General features: G+C 42.5%; 1 protein-coding gene across 1 annotated transcript in view; it reads left to right on the forward strand.

Moving 5' to 3' along the window:
* The window catches only part of LOC306876760 (voltage-gated delayed rectifier potassium channel KCNH8-like), a gene marked incomplete at its 3' end in the record, with an annotated part of 134,542 nt that overhangs the window by 70,072 nt on the left and 50,939 nt on the right, over nt 1-13,531 (forward strand). Inside the window, exons 2-3 of the mRNA XM_079428160.1 lie at nt 1,138-1,371; nt 12,323-12,457. Coding sequence (XP_079284286.1) covers nt 1,138-1,371; nt 12,323-12,457 — 369 coding nt within the window. The remainder of the gene's footprint in view (nt 1-1,137; nt 1,372-12,322; nt 12,458-13,531) is intronic.

Consider the following 13,531-nt stretch of genomic DNA (forward strand, 5'->3'; position numbering starts at 1 on the left):
TTTTTTTTACTTTCTTTTCTCTCTTTTTTGATGATGAAAAGCCAGGCTTCGGAATACGTGCAGTCTGAAATCAAAGCATGTTTGTGCTTGTACTGGGTTTATAAGTGAAATGTGTGGAATAATGCTGAGCTTTAGATTCAATGCTTGTTCTTGTTTCATCATTCACACTTTCAGATCTGAATCGTGTTATTTTGACTCTGCTCGCCTTTTTCTGTATAAAAAATCTCAGAATTGCGAAATGAATTTGATTATAACACTGCAGCCTGCACATCTAATACTATGAAAAGGAAAACTGTTATAAAAAACGGTTATGCAAAGATGTTCAGTTAATATGAATATAAACAAATAAATAGGCTATGTAATACAACTCTTATTATACTAAAAATGTTTGGGCATATTGAATTTTAATTTTTTTAACTACACAGTGCAGTGGCCCTTAAAATTAGTCCAAAATGTATTAATTACAATAAATATATAAATAAATAAATTCTCAAGAATAAATTTGCTTTAAAAGTGAAGTTAGTTCTGAGAAAATGTCAGCATTTGTTGACAGATGCAACTTGGTTTAGTATTTTCCAATGCATTCATATTTTGGGGGGCTACTGTATACAGCTTTGATACACTATGACCTATATACTGTACTTGTATTTATTTCATATTCAGATGAAAATAGCAGAAATATCAAACTCGGAATGTACAAATACACCAAACATACATTCACTTAATGCAATGCAAAACATTACATAGACAGCAAACCAAAATGTTTTTAATAAGCATTAACTGAAAGCTCATCACAATGTATAAATGGCTACTTTCTTCACTTTGAAAGATCAGAGGGCAGCAGACAAAACAGATTCCTAGAAGGCTTGTGGAAAGTGTTTAAAGGTACCTTAAAGCATTGTTGAGAGGATATGCGAAATGTTCATGCCTCCAGTGAGTCTGGGGTGAGTGTGATAACAGAGCTGGAGAAAATATCACTAGCACAAGGGATTTCTATTAACTTTTATTACTTTTGTTTCATTGCATTTTAAAAATTTGAACGGCTGCTTTGAAGTCAATAACTCTTTTATTCTGGGCTTTTGTTGAATATACTGAGCAGACTTTTATGTCTTTCTCTTTATTGTATTTCTTTCACAGACAGTAACTTTGTGCTGGGGAACGCGCAGGTCCAGTCTCTGTACCCCATCGTGTATTGTTCTGATGGCTTCTGTGAACTCACTGGCTATGCCCGTGCAGAACTGATGCAGAAGAGCTGTGCGTGTCATTTCCTGTATGGGCCGGAGACCAGCGATAAGCTGATGGTACAGATCCAAGGTGCACTGGACGAAAGGCGGGAGTTTAAGACAGAACTGGTCTTCTACAAAAAAGGAGGTAGGAGACTCTTCGTTAATTATATGCCTTTGTCTCCTGCTCCAAAAGCAAATGACCAGGGATTCATTCCAATTCCCATAATATCTATCCTAAAACTACTAAATGGGATATTGGGCTACACTTTATTTTAAGGTGTGCTTGTTACAATGTAATTATACATATAAGTACAGTACTATAGGGTTAGGGTTGGGATGAGGGTTTGGTTTAGGGTTAATTGCATGTAATTATGGATTATTTATTGTTACTATAATAGTAAGTACATGTAACACATGTAACAAGGACACTGTAAAATAAAGTGTTAATGGATATTGCATGCCAAAAATGCCTGAATGTTATGCTACCCCCCCCCCCACCCCTAAACAGTTATTTAATTATTTATTTATTATTGAACATATAACATTAAAATGTTTTAAATATAAAATATAAATTTGATTAATAATTAATTATATCATTAATGATTTAATTATCAATTATTATTGTTAATAATAATAATAATAATAATAATAAAGTTGCATTAAGACATGTGACATACTTACATTCCGAAAAGGAGAGGAGTTAATTAAATCATTATAGTTATGCTGTGGATAAGGACACCAAATCAAAGCAAACTCTAAAATCAATTAATCAGAAATACATTTTGTATGTACTGAATTGATTAGAGTGATAATGCAGGCGATAATGAAATGAATTAACACAGTGGGGTGATGGAGGAATACAAATAAAAGAACAGAACCAAGTAACGTATAGAAAAAGACATTTTAAATTTAATCAACCCAAGATTTCATGTGCATTTGCTTATGTAGTAAGTAGCAGTGTAAGAAGGGAGATCAAGTATGTAATGTACATTATCCCTTACTTATTGAGACGGTTAGACATTTGAGTGCTTGCCATTTTTATGGATAATAAAATGTAAAAATTGAATAAATGCAACTTGATTTTATATTAAACAGATCTGAAAGGAACACATCTACAGTGGCTCACTTTAAGCTTCCCTCACAGTAGATGCCCAAACAAATAGAATTTAGAAGCTCGGCTCCCCATTATAAGACATGGGCTCCCCTGAAAACGTGATTTGTGAAATTTTGGGGGGTCTCAAAAATGATTGACAATGTGTTATTTTGACATGCAATTTCAGTTTTGTGTAATGTGATCATTGTGGATTATTATGTGTAAAATTGCAAAAATATACATGCACATGGAAAGTGAGGGGGCACAGTAACTCGTTTGGGGGGGGGGGGGGGGGGGCACGGCCCACGAATGCCTCCCCTTGGCGCCGGCCCTGTTGCAAGACCAATCGCACGAACAACCCCCCCACGGTTATAAAAACAAAAGGTGGGCTCCCCCAAAGTCCACGGTATAGTTCGAACACTGGTCCAGACTACATACATATTTGAACAAATTGAGTTTAAATGCCTGCCGTGTTCTTTAACGTGTATCTTGGAGCAGCTGAGCATAGATTAAAGATAACATCATATTTAAAGGATTAGTTCACTTTAAAAAAAAACAAAGGGACTTTGACTAATATACAGGGTTGGAAAAAACGATTAATTATAGTGAATCATTTAGTTCGGACAGTTCATGTAAATTAACATATTAAACGTATGTAGCTAACTACTGTTTAAAAAACAATAACTTGTATTAAAGGTTTAGTTCACTTTTAAAAAAACTTTTGCTGATAATTTACTCACCCCCATGTCATCCAAGATGTCCATGTCTTTCTTTCTTCAGTCGAAAAGAAATTAAGGTTTTTGATGAAAACATTTCTCCATAAAATGGACTTCATTGGGACCCAAACGGTTCAAGGTCCAAATGACAGTTTGTTTCAGTGCAGCTTCAAAGTGCTTTAAACGATACCAGACGATGAATAAGGGTGTTATCTAGCGAAACGATCGGTCATTTCAAAAATAAATAAAAAAGTTGAAGTTTTATAAGCACAAATGCTCGCCTTGCTCTGTTCTGTGATGCGCGTTCATAACGTCACGTAATACGCAATTACGTGGAAAAGGTCACGGTTGAGGTAGGCGGAAGTACAATGCCTCAGAGATGACAGTGATTTCTGATGGCTTGATTTGTTCCATGCTGATCATGATACACAGAAAGAGCGCAGCATGTCGTATAGTTAATGCCATCCGTGTTTTTACCCACCTGCGGTCAAGAGAACCCAATTCCATCCGTGTACCAGGAAACCACTGTGAATTGCTGTGAACATACAGCGTAGACCTCTTTGTCAAACCCCATCAGACACCAGAACAGGTGGAGAGAATTTGGCAGATATTTGGAGTAAAATATTCTCGGAACACAGCAGTGCTGACAACCGATTTCTCACCTGATTCACTTCAATTTAGCATTTGTGCAACATTTATCAGAGAAAATTTGCCCCTTGCAGCCTGAATTTGCAGAGTCCATTTCATTCATTTGGCTGGTTTACTCAGAGATACTCAGGAGCTGTTTGTTGTCTTATCAAAGAGAATAGGCTATGTGTGTATTCTTTCCAGTTTGTAAGGTTTGATTGTGGATTGTCTGAACAAGCCACTGCAGTCCCAAACAGAACTCTGAATGCTTCCTCCATCATGTCACCTTTGTGCATCAGCCACAAGAACCCTCCTGCCACTTTGTCACTGAGTCAAAGGACTTCTAAACATTGGCACTTGCACACGTCTCACACACCTCTCGTGGCCTCCAGGTTCAGGTTGAGGTTGTACATGGTTCAAAGGGAATAAAAGATCATAGCTGTAAGACTGCTGTAAATTCCCTCTGTTGCATGGCTGCCATGTTGCATTGAGACACTGTCAGTCCTCTGTAAGATAAAGAGCCTTAACAAACTGTCAAATGCAGATTCAATTATCACTTTCACATGAATTAAATAATTAAAAAATAATAAGAAAATAAAATAAGAATGACAATTGAACACTCAGTCATTTTATAGTGGTGAAATAACATTATAGAATTAAATCGTCTTATTAATCATTTAAAGAACTGCTTTGTTTTTTGTAATTTTATTATTATATGTCCTTTATATATTATACTTAATTCATTGCCTTTGGTGATCATGATTTGAGAATCGATTACTTCCCAGCACCGTCTCATACTCTGCGTAATGCACATGCACAAAGTGCTATAAAGCGTTTTACAGTGGCGTGACAGTGTTGACAATTTAGCTGTTTTAAAACTAGTGCAGCTTTTCCAGTAACTTCTTTTTACAGCGTGTAGCATTATGGCTTGGCGAAATGCGACATCGCTGTTTCAATGTATGAACTCAGTGAGTAATGAAAGCGTCTACTTAAACGGTCCCTTTTCGCTCTTTTTCTCATTCATTCTAGTGCATCGATTCGTCCTGAATGGTTCTCTCTCATACACTAATATCAAAGACTATAGAATACACAACACTATCTCACGACCAATTCGTATGGATTTTACTAAGTGGCTAATTCATATGAATTCGTACGACCTCACTCGTATGATTTTGTACGATTTGTCTGGGTGGGGTTAGGTGTAGGTGTAATTCGTACAAATTCGAATTTTGCAACTCATAAAATACATACGATTTGGTGAAAATCATATGAATTTGTACGAGTGAGGTCGTACGAATTCATACAAATTAGCCACCTCGTAAAATATGTCCGAATTGCCGTGAGATCGGGCTGGAATAACCAAGACATGCCAAGTATAGTTTTGAATTGGGAAAATTGCAAAGCTCAATATGGCCGCTCTATCGAACGAAGGCCCACCTTCTGAGCAAAAGAGCCAATCCCTAATAGGTAAAGTCAGCATGTCACTTCAGCTGCCATTAGAAGTCCCGGTTGCTATAGAAACAGTAAGCGTTCTGAGACGTGCGCTTAGAACTGCACATATAAAATAAGCTTTTTTAACGCTATTTGAGCACAATAAACAACATTTATGATACAGTTGTTGTCATATTTCGTTGGTGATTTCAAATACTGAATTTAATCATAAGCTTGGTGAACAGTTTTGGAGAATTTGATGTTTCCCCATTCAAAGAGATAGGAGTTGCACTTGCATGCCCAAGAGGCGTTTCAAAGATGGCTGCCGAGTGACATGACTTGCCTTAAAGGGACTTTGACTAATATACAGGGTTGGAAAAAACGATTAATTATAGTGAATCATTTAGTTCGGACAGTTCATGTAAATTAACATATTAAACGTATGTAGCTAACTACTGTTTAAAAAACAATAACTTGTATTAAAGGATTAGTTCACTTTTAAAAAAACTTTTGCTGATAATTTACTCACCCCCATGTCATCCAAGATGTCCATGTCTTTCTTTCTTCAGTCGAAAAGAAATTAAGGTTTTTGATGAAAACATTTCTCCATAAAATGGAATTCATTGGGACCCAAACGTTTCAAGGTCCAAATGACAGTTTCTGTGCAGCTTCAAAGGGCTTTAAACGATACCAGACGATGAATAAGGGTGTTATCTAGCGAAACGATCGGTCATTTCAAAAATAAATAAAAAAGTTGAAGTTTTATAAGCACAAATGCTCTCCTTGCTCTGTTCTGTGATGCGCGTTCGTGACGTCACGTAATACGCAATTACGTTGAAAAGGTCACGGTTGACTTGCCATGCCATGTGACGTCAACACAACAACCATATATGAACTTCACAGGAAATGCTTAATAGTTTGGTTCTTGCTGTTATTTACTGCGGCATTGAATGTAAAACCCTGTTGTGTTTTATTATTGCTGTACACTCACAGTCAAAATGGCCATTTAATTGCAAACTGTTTCAGTTTAAATTCAAATCCAATAAATTTAAAAACAACAATAAATAGAAAACACAGTTGCTTTAAGATACAATGCAGTTAAGTTTGTGTATTAAAGAGCTCTTATGTGAGGTTTAAGAATGATACCTGACCCTTATTGGCCAATAATCATCATAACAACCTTCTATCTATTGTGCAGTCAAACTAATGGCTGCTTAATCATTCATTTTTGATCTTAGCTGTTCACCACATGTGGCACAAATCAATTTATTGCATTTACCTATTGTCAGTGGCACATGCTTTATTCATAGGTTGGCATGTTGCTGTTCTTAGACCTTATTAAGTGCTTTGTTTTGAACGGATTTCTCATTGTGTTATATGGCCTATGGTCTCTGACCACTGGTTCAATGAAATGTATTCTTTTCTTATTTAAATTTACTTCTCTTGACTCAAGCTGTGCCTAATGAAAGAGCTCGGGGATTCACACACACACACACACACACACACACAGAACTGTTTATCATTAGGGACTCCAACCTCCAACCAAGCATGTTCTACCTCTTTCTTTCTGTTTCTCTCCATCTCAATTTAATGAGGCATGTTATGATACTGTGGCATAATGTTGAGCAGCTGCAGAACGTCAGAGAACCTGCATTTGTGGACACAAATACACACAGACACAAAACAGGGAATTCTGTGCTCATCAGTCAAGACATGTTCTGCTCACCTGTCAAAAGACTACATTTATAAACTTTGATTTACTATACAAAAAAGAGAAGCAGTACATGGATGCATAGATGTAATTGACAAACATCAGTGGAAAATTGAATGGATGGAGAATTTCATTTCTGGGGAGGCCAAATGCTCAGAAACACAAATCAGACCACTCAGGAAGAAAAAGATATGATATGAACATGTTATGAAGAGATGGTTTACTTTTGTTTATTCATGTTTGTGTCACGTTGAACACTGTCTTTGTTTGCATTTTGGGCAAATAAATCAAAGATTAGAGAGAAAAGGAACTACACATATAAAAATGACATCTAGCTAAATATAACAACAAATGTGTCCTTTTTTTCAATTATTCTACTATTATTATTAGTAGAACAATTATTAACACATTAAAGAGTTGAATTTTTCTGAATGCCTATTATGTTATTATTGAAGCTGTCTTTAATAAAAATACATAAAAAAATATTTCAAAACATTTAGATATTTTTGAAACGATTTAAATTTGCTTCAAAAAGTTACTTGTTTACATAATTATTTAATGGCAAAATAAAATGTTGTTCTAAATGTATTAATCCAGGATCTACATTAATCTATATACTCATGAAAGTTTTGAAGTGTGGAGCGCGCCCAAATTTCAGACAATTTGCTTTGTTTTGCATTGCTCATTGTGATCTCCACCATTGTCTAATGTGTTTTTCTGCATTGGTATGTGATGTCAGTGATGGATATTCTCTGTGATGAGCATAAAGACTAACTAATCGATAATGAAATTAATTGTTGGCAATTTTCTATATAAGTTTCATCAATTAGTTATTGCAGCCCTAGATTCAATTGCTAAAATCTAATGGATTCATATGAGATGCTCCTTCCAGGATACGAAGCACTTTAGTTGACAATGGCTTTGCGATATCCTTCAGCAGTTCCCTTCCAGGAACGTCGAGCTGCGTCGGAAGACGCTATGGGAACGCCTTCAGCGTCATTCCGCTCTGAACATCCTATGTCATCAGTCCAATAGAAGGGTGACGCGTCACGGGCGGGGTGACGTCACGACCAGAACGTATATAAGCACGTGCGGCGGAGCCCGCGTCAGATTTCTGTCATTCAGCAAGCGCTCTGTATGTTGTCAGTCCGATTCTCTGTTTGTGAGTCTTATTTAGTGTTGTCTGTCCTTTTTGAAATTAAGACATGCCAAAGAGTAAGACCAAGACAGGGGGCGATTCCAGATCGCGCTTCAGATTGTGTGCTAGTCCTTGCCCGCGCTACATTACTGGGGAGGACACACATAGTCTGTGCGTGGTCTGCCTGGGTGCGGAGCATGCGGCAGCGGCTCTTGAGGGAGCCGACTGCCCGCATTGTGAGCGGCTCTCGCTGCGCACACTCCGCACCCGGAGGGCTCTCTTCGAGGAGAGAGCCTTTGTGAGTATCCCGTGCGGTGCTGGTCCCGCTTCTGCCGAGGCAGAGCGGCGGCTGCACTCGTGGGGCTCACAGGCTGATCTGGCTGGCGAGAGTGAGACGGGCATGTCCCTATCTCCTCCCGTATCCGCCAGATCTGGTGTCCCGTCTCTCGGGGAAGCAGTTCCTTCCTCCCGAGATGAGGACTCAACGCTTCGTCTCTCTTCCTCCGAGGAGGTTGGGATGGCGAGCGTTGACGATGGTTCGCCGTCTCCGCCCCAGTATGAGGAGCTTTTAGAGGTGGTTACACGGGCAGTGGCCAAACTAGACATCAGTTGGCCCCCCGAGAAAGTTGCCACCTCTGCGTAGGAGCCTCCCGTTTTTCCCCGATCTCCACACCGAGGTGTCAAGATCGTGGGCTAAACCATTCTCGTCCCGCCCGTTCGTCCCCGCGTCTCATTACTACGGTAATGTGCGGGAGCTGGACGCGCGCGGGTACAGAGCGATGCCCCGGGTCGAACAGACGCTCGCGAGCTATCTGTCACCCGCGGGGGCGTCAGCTCTGAAGGCTCCTACCCTGCCCACTAAGCCTCTGCGCACCACATCATCCTTAGTGGGCAGGGGGTATGCGGCAGCAGGTCAGGCCGGTGCGTGTTTGCACACTATGGCAGTGTTACAGGCGTACCAGACCGAACTGCTGAGAGAGTTGGATGAGGGCGGTGATATTAGGCCAGAAGATATTTCAGAGCTTAGGAGAACCACTGATCTTGCTCTCCGCGCCACCAAGGAGTCGGCCCGTGCCATCGGCCGCTCCATGGCAGCTATGGTGGCGACGGAGAGGCATTTGTGGCTGACCCTGTCAGAGATAAAGGAGAAAGACAGGGTCTGCCACACGTGTCTCTTTTGAAGTTCAAGATGCTCACTATCAGGCAGATTGTGTCTCAAATCAGGTCCGAGGACTGGTTTGTCACGATAGATCTCAAAGATGCCTATTTCCATATATCCATCCTTCCCTCTCACAGGAAGTTCCTGAGGTTCGCTTTTGGGGGCAAAGCGTATCAGTATCGGGTTCTTCCTTTCGGCCTAGCACTCTCACCCCGCACTTTCACCAAGTGTGTGGATGCGGCACTGGTCTCGTTGCGACTGCAGGGCATCCGCATACTCAATTATATCGACGATTGGTTGATTCTCGCTCAATCAGAGCAGTTGGCGGTTCGGCATTGAGATGTCGTTATCGCCCACATGAAAGAGTTGGGGTTAAGACTAAACGCCAAGAAGAGTGTGCTTTCTCCAGTTCAGAGAACCACTTATCTAGGCATAGTGTGGGATTCGACCACGATGCAGGCTCGTTTGACCCCTGCTCGGATCGAGTCGATCCGCACGGCAGTCAAGAGAGTGCGAGAAGGCCAGCCATTCACTGTCAAGCAGTTTCAGAGACTGCTTGGGCTCATGGCAGCTGCGTCCAGCGTGATTCCTTCTGGCCTGCTGTACATGAGGCCCCTATAGTGGTGGCTCAAGACCAAGGGGGTCTCCCTGAGGGGAGACTCGCTCCGCGCTGTCAAAGTGTCATGCCGTTGTGTCCGTGCCTTAGACATGTGGAGGGACCCTCGGTTCTTGTCCCAGGGCCCGGTGCTGGGAGCTCCTTGTCGCCGCGTCTCGCTAGCGACGGATGCTTCCCTCACCGGTTGGGGTGCGGTCATGAGTGGCCACCCTGCCCGCGGTCTGTGGAGTGGTTGCCATCTGACGTGGCATATCAACAAGCTAGAGATCCTATCTGTGTTCCGTGCGCTCAGGCACTTCCTCCCAGACCTAATAGATCAACACGTGCTGGTGCGACAGCACGACGGTGGTCTATTATATCAACCACCAAGGAGGTCTGCGTTCGCGCCCCTTGTACAAGCTGGCACACCAGGGCAAGCTCCGATCACTGAGAGCTGTGCACATTCCTGGGCATCTCAATGTGGGAGCAGACGTTCTGTCGAGACAGGGCTGAGGCCCGGGGAATGGATGCTTCACCCAGGTGTGGTGAAGCAGATTTGGCCAGGCACAGGTGGACCTCTTCGCCACTCGAGAGTCAGCGCAATGTCCCCTCTGGTTCTCTCTAGCTCCTCCAGCTCCTCTGGGACTGGACGCAATGGTACAGACGTGGCCGAGGCTCCGTCTGTATGCCTTCCCCCCGATCGCTCTGCTCCTGGGAGTTCTGGTGAGAGTGCGCCAGGACGCGGTCAGTCTACTGTTAGTAGCACCGTTCTGGCCGGGCCGAGTATGGTTCTCGGACCTGATTTCTCTCCTCGACGGCACCCCGTGGCCGGTGCCGATCAGGAGAGATCTCCTCTCACAAGCCGGGGGCGCCATCGTGCACCCCCGGCCGGAGCTATGGAAGCTGTGGGTATGGCCTCTGAGGGGGCACAACTCATAGCTTCCGGTCTATCAACCGAGGTTGTCGAGACCCTCCTTCAATCCAGAGCTCCCTCAACGAGGAAACTGTACGCCTTGAAGTGGAGATCGCCAGCTGGACCCAGTCAACTGCCCAGTTGGTACAGTTCTGGAGTTCCTGCAGGCCCGTTTCTCCACAGGGTTAACCCACTCCACTGTTAAGGTCTACGTGGCAGCTATCTCTTCGTACCACGCCCTTATCGGTGGCCACTCAGTGGGTAGACACCCCCTAGTTACACGTTTCCTCCGCGGTGCACTGAGGCTGAGGCCTTCGGTACGATCAAGCGTCCCCACGTGGGACCTAGCTGTGGTACTAGAGGCTCTGAGTAGGGTGCCAGACTCTGAGGAGATAACAGACAGACTCCTCACGATTAAGACCGTCTTCCTGTTGGCCATCACCTCTCTGAGGAGGGTGGGTGACCTTCAGGCCCTATCTTCGGCCCCTTCTCATATTGACTTTGCGCCCGGTTCGGCGAAAGTATTTCTCTATCCCCGTGTGGGGTATGTAAAGTTCCGACGGTCGTACCACAGCCGGTCGTACTTCAGGCCTTCTGTCCTCCTCCCTTCAGGGAGCCCGACCAGGAAAAGCACCAATGTGTGTGTCCAGTGCGAGCACTGGATGCATACATCCACAGAGCTGCCCTGTGGAGAAAGTCGGACCAGTTGCTGGTGTGCTTTGGTCCGCCTAAGAGGGGTCTTCCTGCTACGAAGCCCACTCTTAGTAGGTGGATTGTGGATGCTGTCAATCTTGCTTACGAGGGCTCTGGGCTTGCCCATCCGTTGGGAGTCAGAGCGCACTCAACCAGAGGTATGGCGGCCTCCAAGGCCCTTTGGGCAGGTGTCTCTATCCAAGACATCTGCGACGCTGCTGGGTGGTCCACGCCCCTGACATTCGCCAGGTTCTATGACCTCGACATTCGAGCCACTCCAGGCTCCTCTGTTCTCTCGTCCTGACATCAGGCAGGGACTTGTCAGTCTGGCGGCGTGGGCATAGCGTTCCCATAGCGTCTTCCGACGCAGCTCGACGTTCCTGGAAGGGAACGACCCAGGTTACGTATGTAACCCAGGTTCCCTGAAGGTAACGAGAGCTGCGTCTCGAAGCCATACTTCCGGCATCCCTGCCAGCGCTTGCTTCATGACATGAAGCTGACGCGGGCTCCGCCGCACATGCTTATATACGTTCTGGTCGTGACGTCACCCCACCCGTGACGCGTCGCCCTTCTATTGGACTGATGACATAGGATGTTCAGAGCGGAATGATGCTGAAGGCGTTCCCATAGTGTCTTCCGACGCAGCTGTCGTTCCCTTCAGGGAACCTGGGTTACATACGTAACCTGGGTCGTTTTTGCTGTTTACTAAGTCTAGAGCTGCAAAAATGCCCCCCCCTCATATTTTCAATTTAACTCAAGGTACAAATAGGGGCTCATGGGAAATGAAGGCAGTACAACCAACTGAGACAATCTCTGATAAAAGCTAGTTCTGATTTAGACTAAAACTAATGAGAAGAAAAGGTCCTATCAAGCCTTTTATGGATCTATAATACATTTCAAACATAAAGCCTGGTCTAAATATAAGGCTTATTAAATGCCTGTCAATAAGTGTGTGTCAATATTGAATGTTCATTTTGGATGTTAACTCTGACTGCTATTATTATTATTTTGTTTTTACAGGAACTCAGTTCTGGTGTCTTCTGGATATTGTGCCCATCAATAATGAGAAGGGAGAAGTGGTGCTCTTTCTAGTATCACACAAGGACATAACAGACAATAAGAAAGTCCAAGATGAAGAACAGAGCCCAGAAAGAGGTGAGTGTCGCTACCTGAATGATGGGATTTTGTAAATAAATATTCCAATTAGAACCAAAAAAGGGTTTTACAGACTAATGTCATAGGAAAACCTTTTTAAGTTCCACAAAAGTCCATAACATTTTATTAGGAATGTACAGTGTATTGGTACAATATCAGTTATCAGCTGATATTAGAGATTTTGTGAATTTATTGGTGTCACCTATAACATTATTATTGATTATTGGTAGATCCTATCATTTTTATATATATATAGAAGATGACAGCAAAGGTAATCTAGGTAAAATAAGGGCAATTAAACTATACAGTCGTGGTCACAATTATTGGCACCCTTGGTAAATATGATCAAAGAAGGCTCGGAAAATAAACCTGCATTATTAATCCTTTTGATCTTTTATTTTAAAAATCACAAAAATCTAACCTTTCATTGAAAATCTCATTATGAAATAAATATTTTTCTCAAATACACGTTGGACACAATTATTGGTATGCCTAGAAATTCTTATGAGTAAAATATCTCTGAAGTATATTCCCATTCATAGTCACAATTTTGAGCACTCCAGGGTGCTTATGAACATGAAATTATCCAGCCATGGCTTCCTGTTGCACAGAAATATAAGTAGGAGGGAAAACAAAGCCCAAATTCCCTTAATCATCCATCACAATAAGAAAAAACAAAGAATATATTTCTGATGTGCAGCAAAGGTAATTGAGCTTCACAAATTAGTGAAGTGGCTTTAAGAAAAGAGCTAGAGCAGTGAAAATTCCCATTTCCACCATCAGGGCAATAATCAAGAATTTCCAATCAACAGAAAATGTTACGAAACTACCTGGAAGATTACGTGTGTCTAAATCGTCCTAATGCACGGTGAGAAGGAGAGTTTGAGTGGCCAAAGACTCTCAAAGGACCACAGCTGGAGAATTGCAGAAAATAGCTGAGTCTCGGGGTCAGAAAACCTTTAAAAAAATGTCAAACAGCACCTACATCACCACATGTTGTTTGGGAGGGTTTCAAGAAAAATTCTCCTAGCTTATCCAAAAACAAACTCCAGCATATTCAGTTATCTGACATGA

This window comes from Barbus barbus (genome assembly GCF_936440315.1).
Source record: "Barbus barbus genome assembly, chromosome: 11".
Lineage (NCBI taxonomy): Eukaryota > Metazoa > Chordata > Actinopteri > Cypriniformes > Cyprinidae > Barbus > Barbus barbus.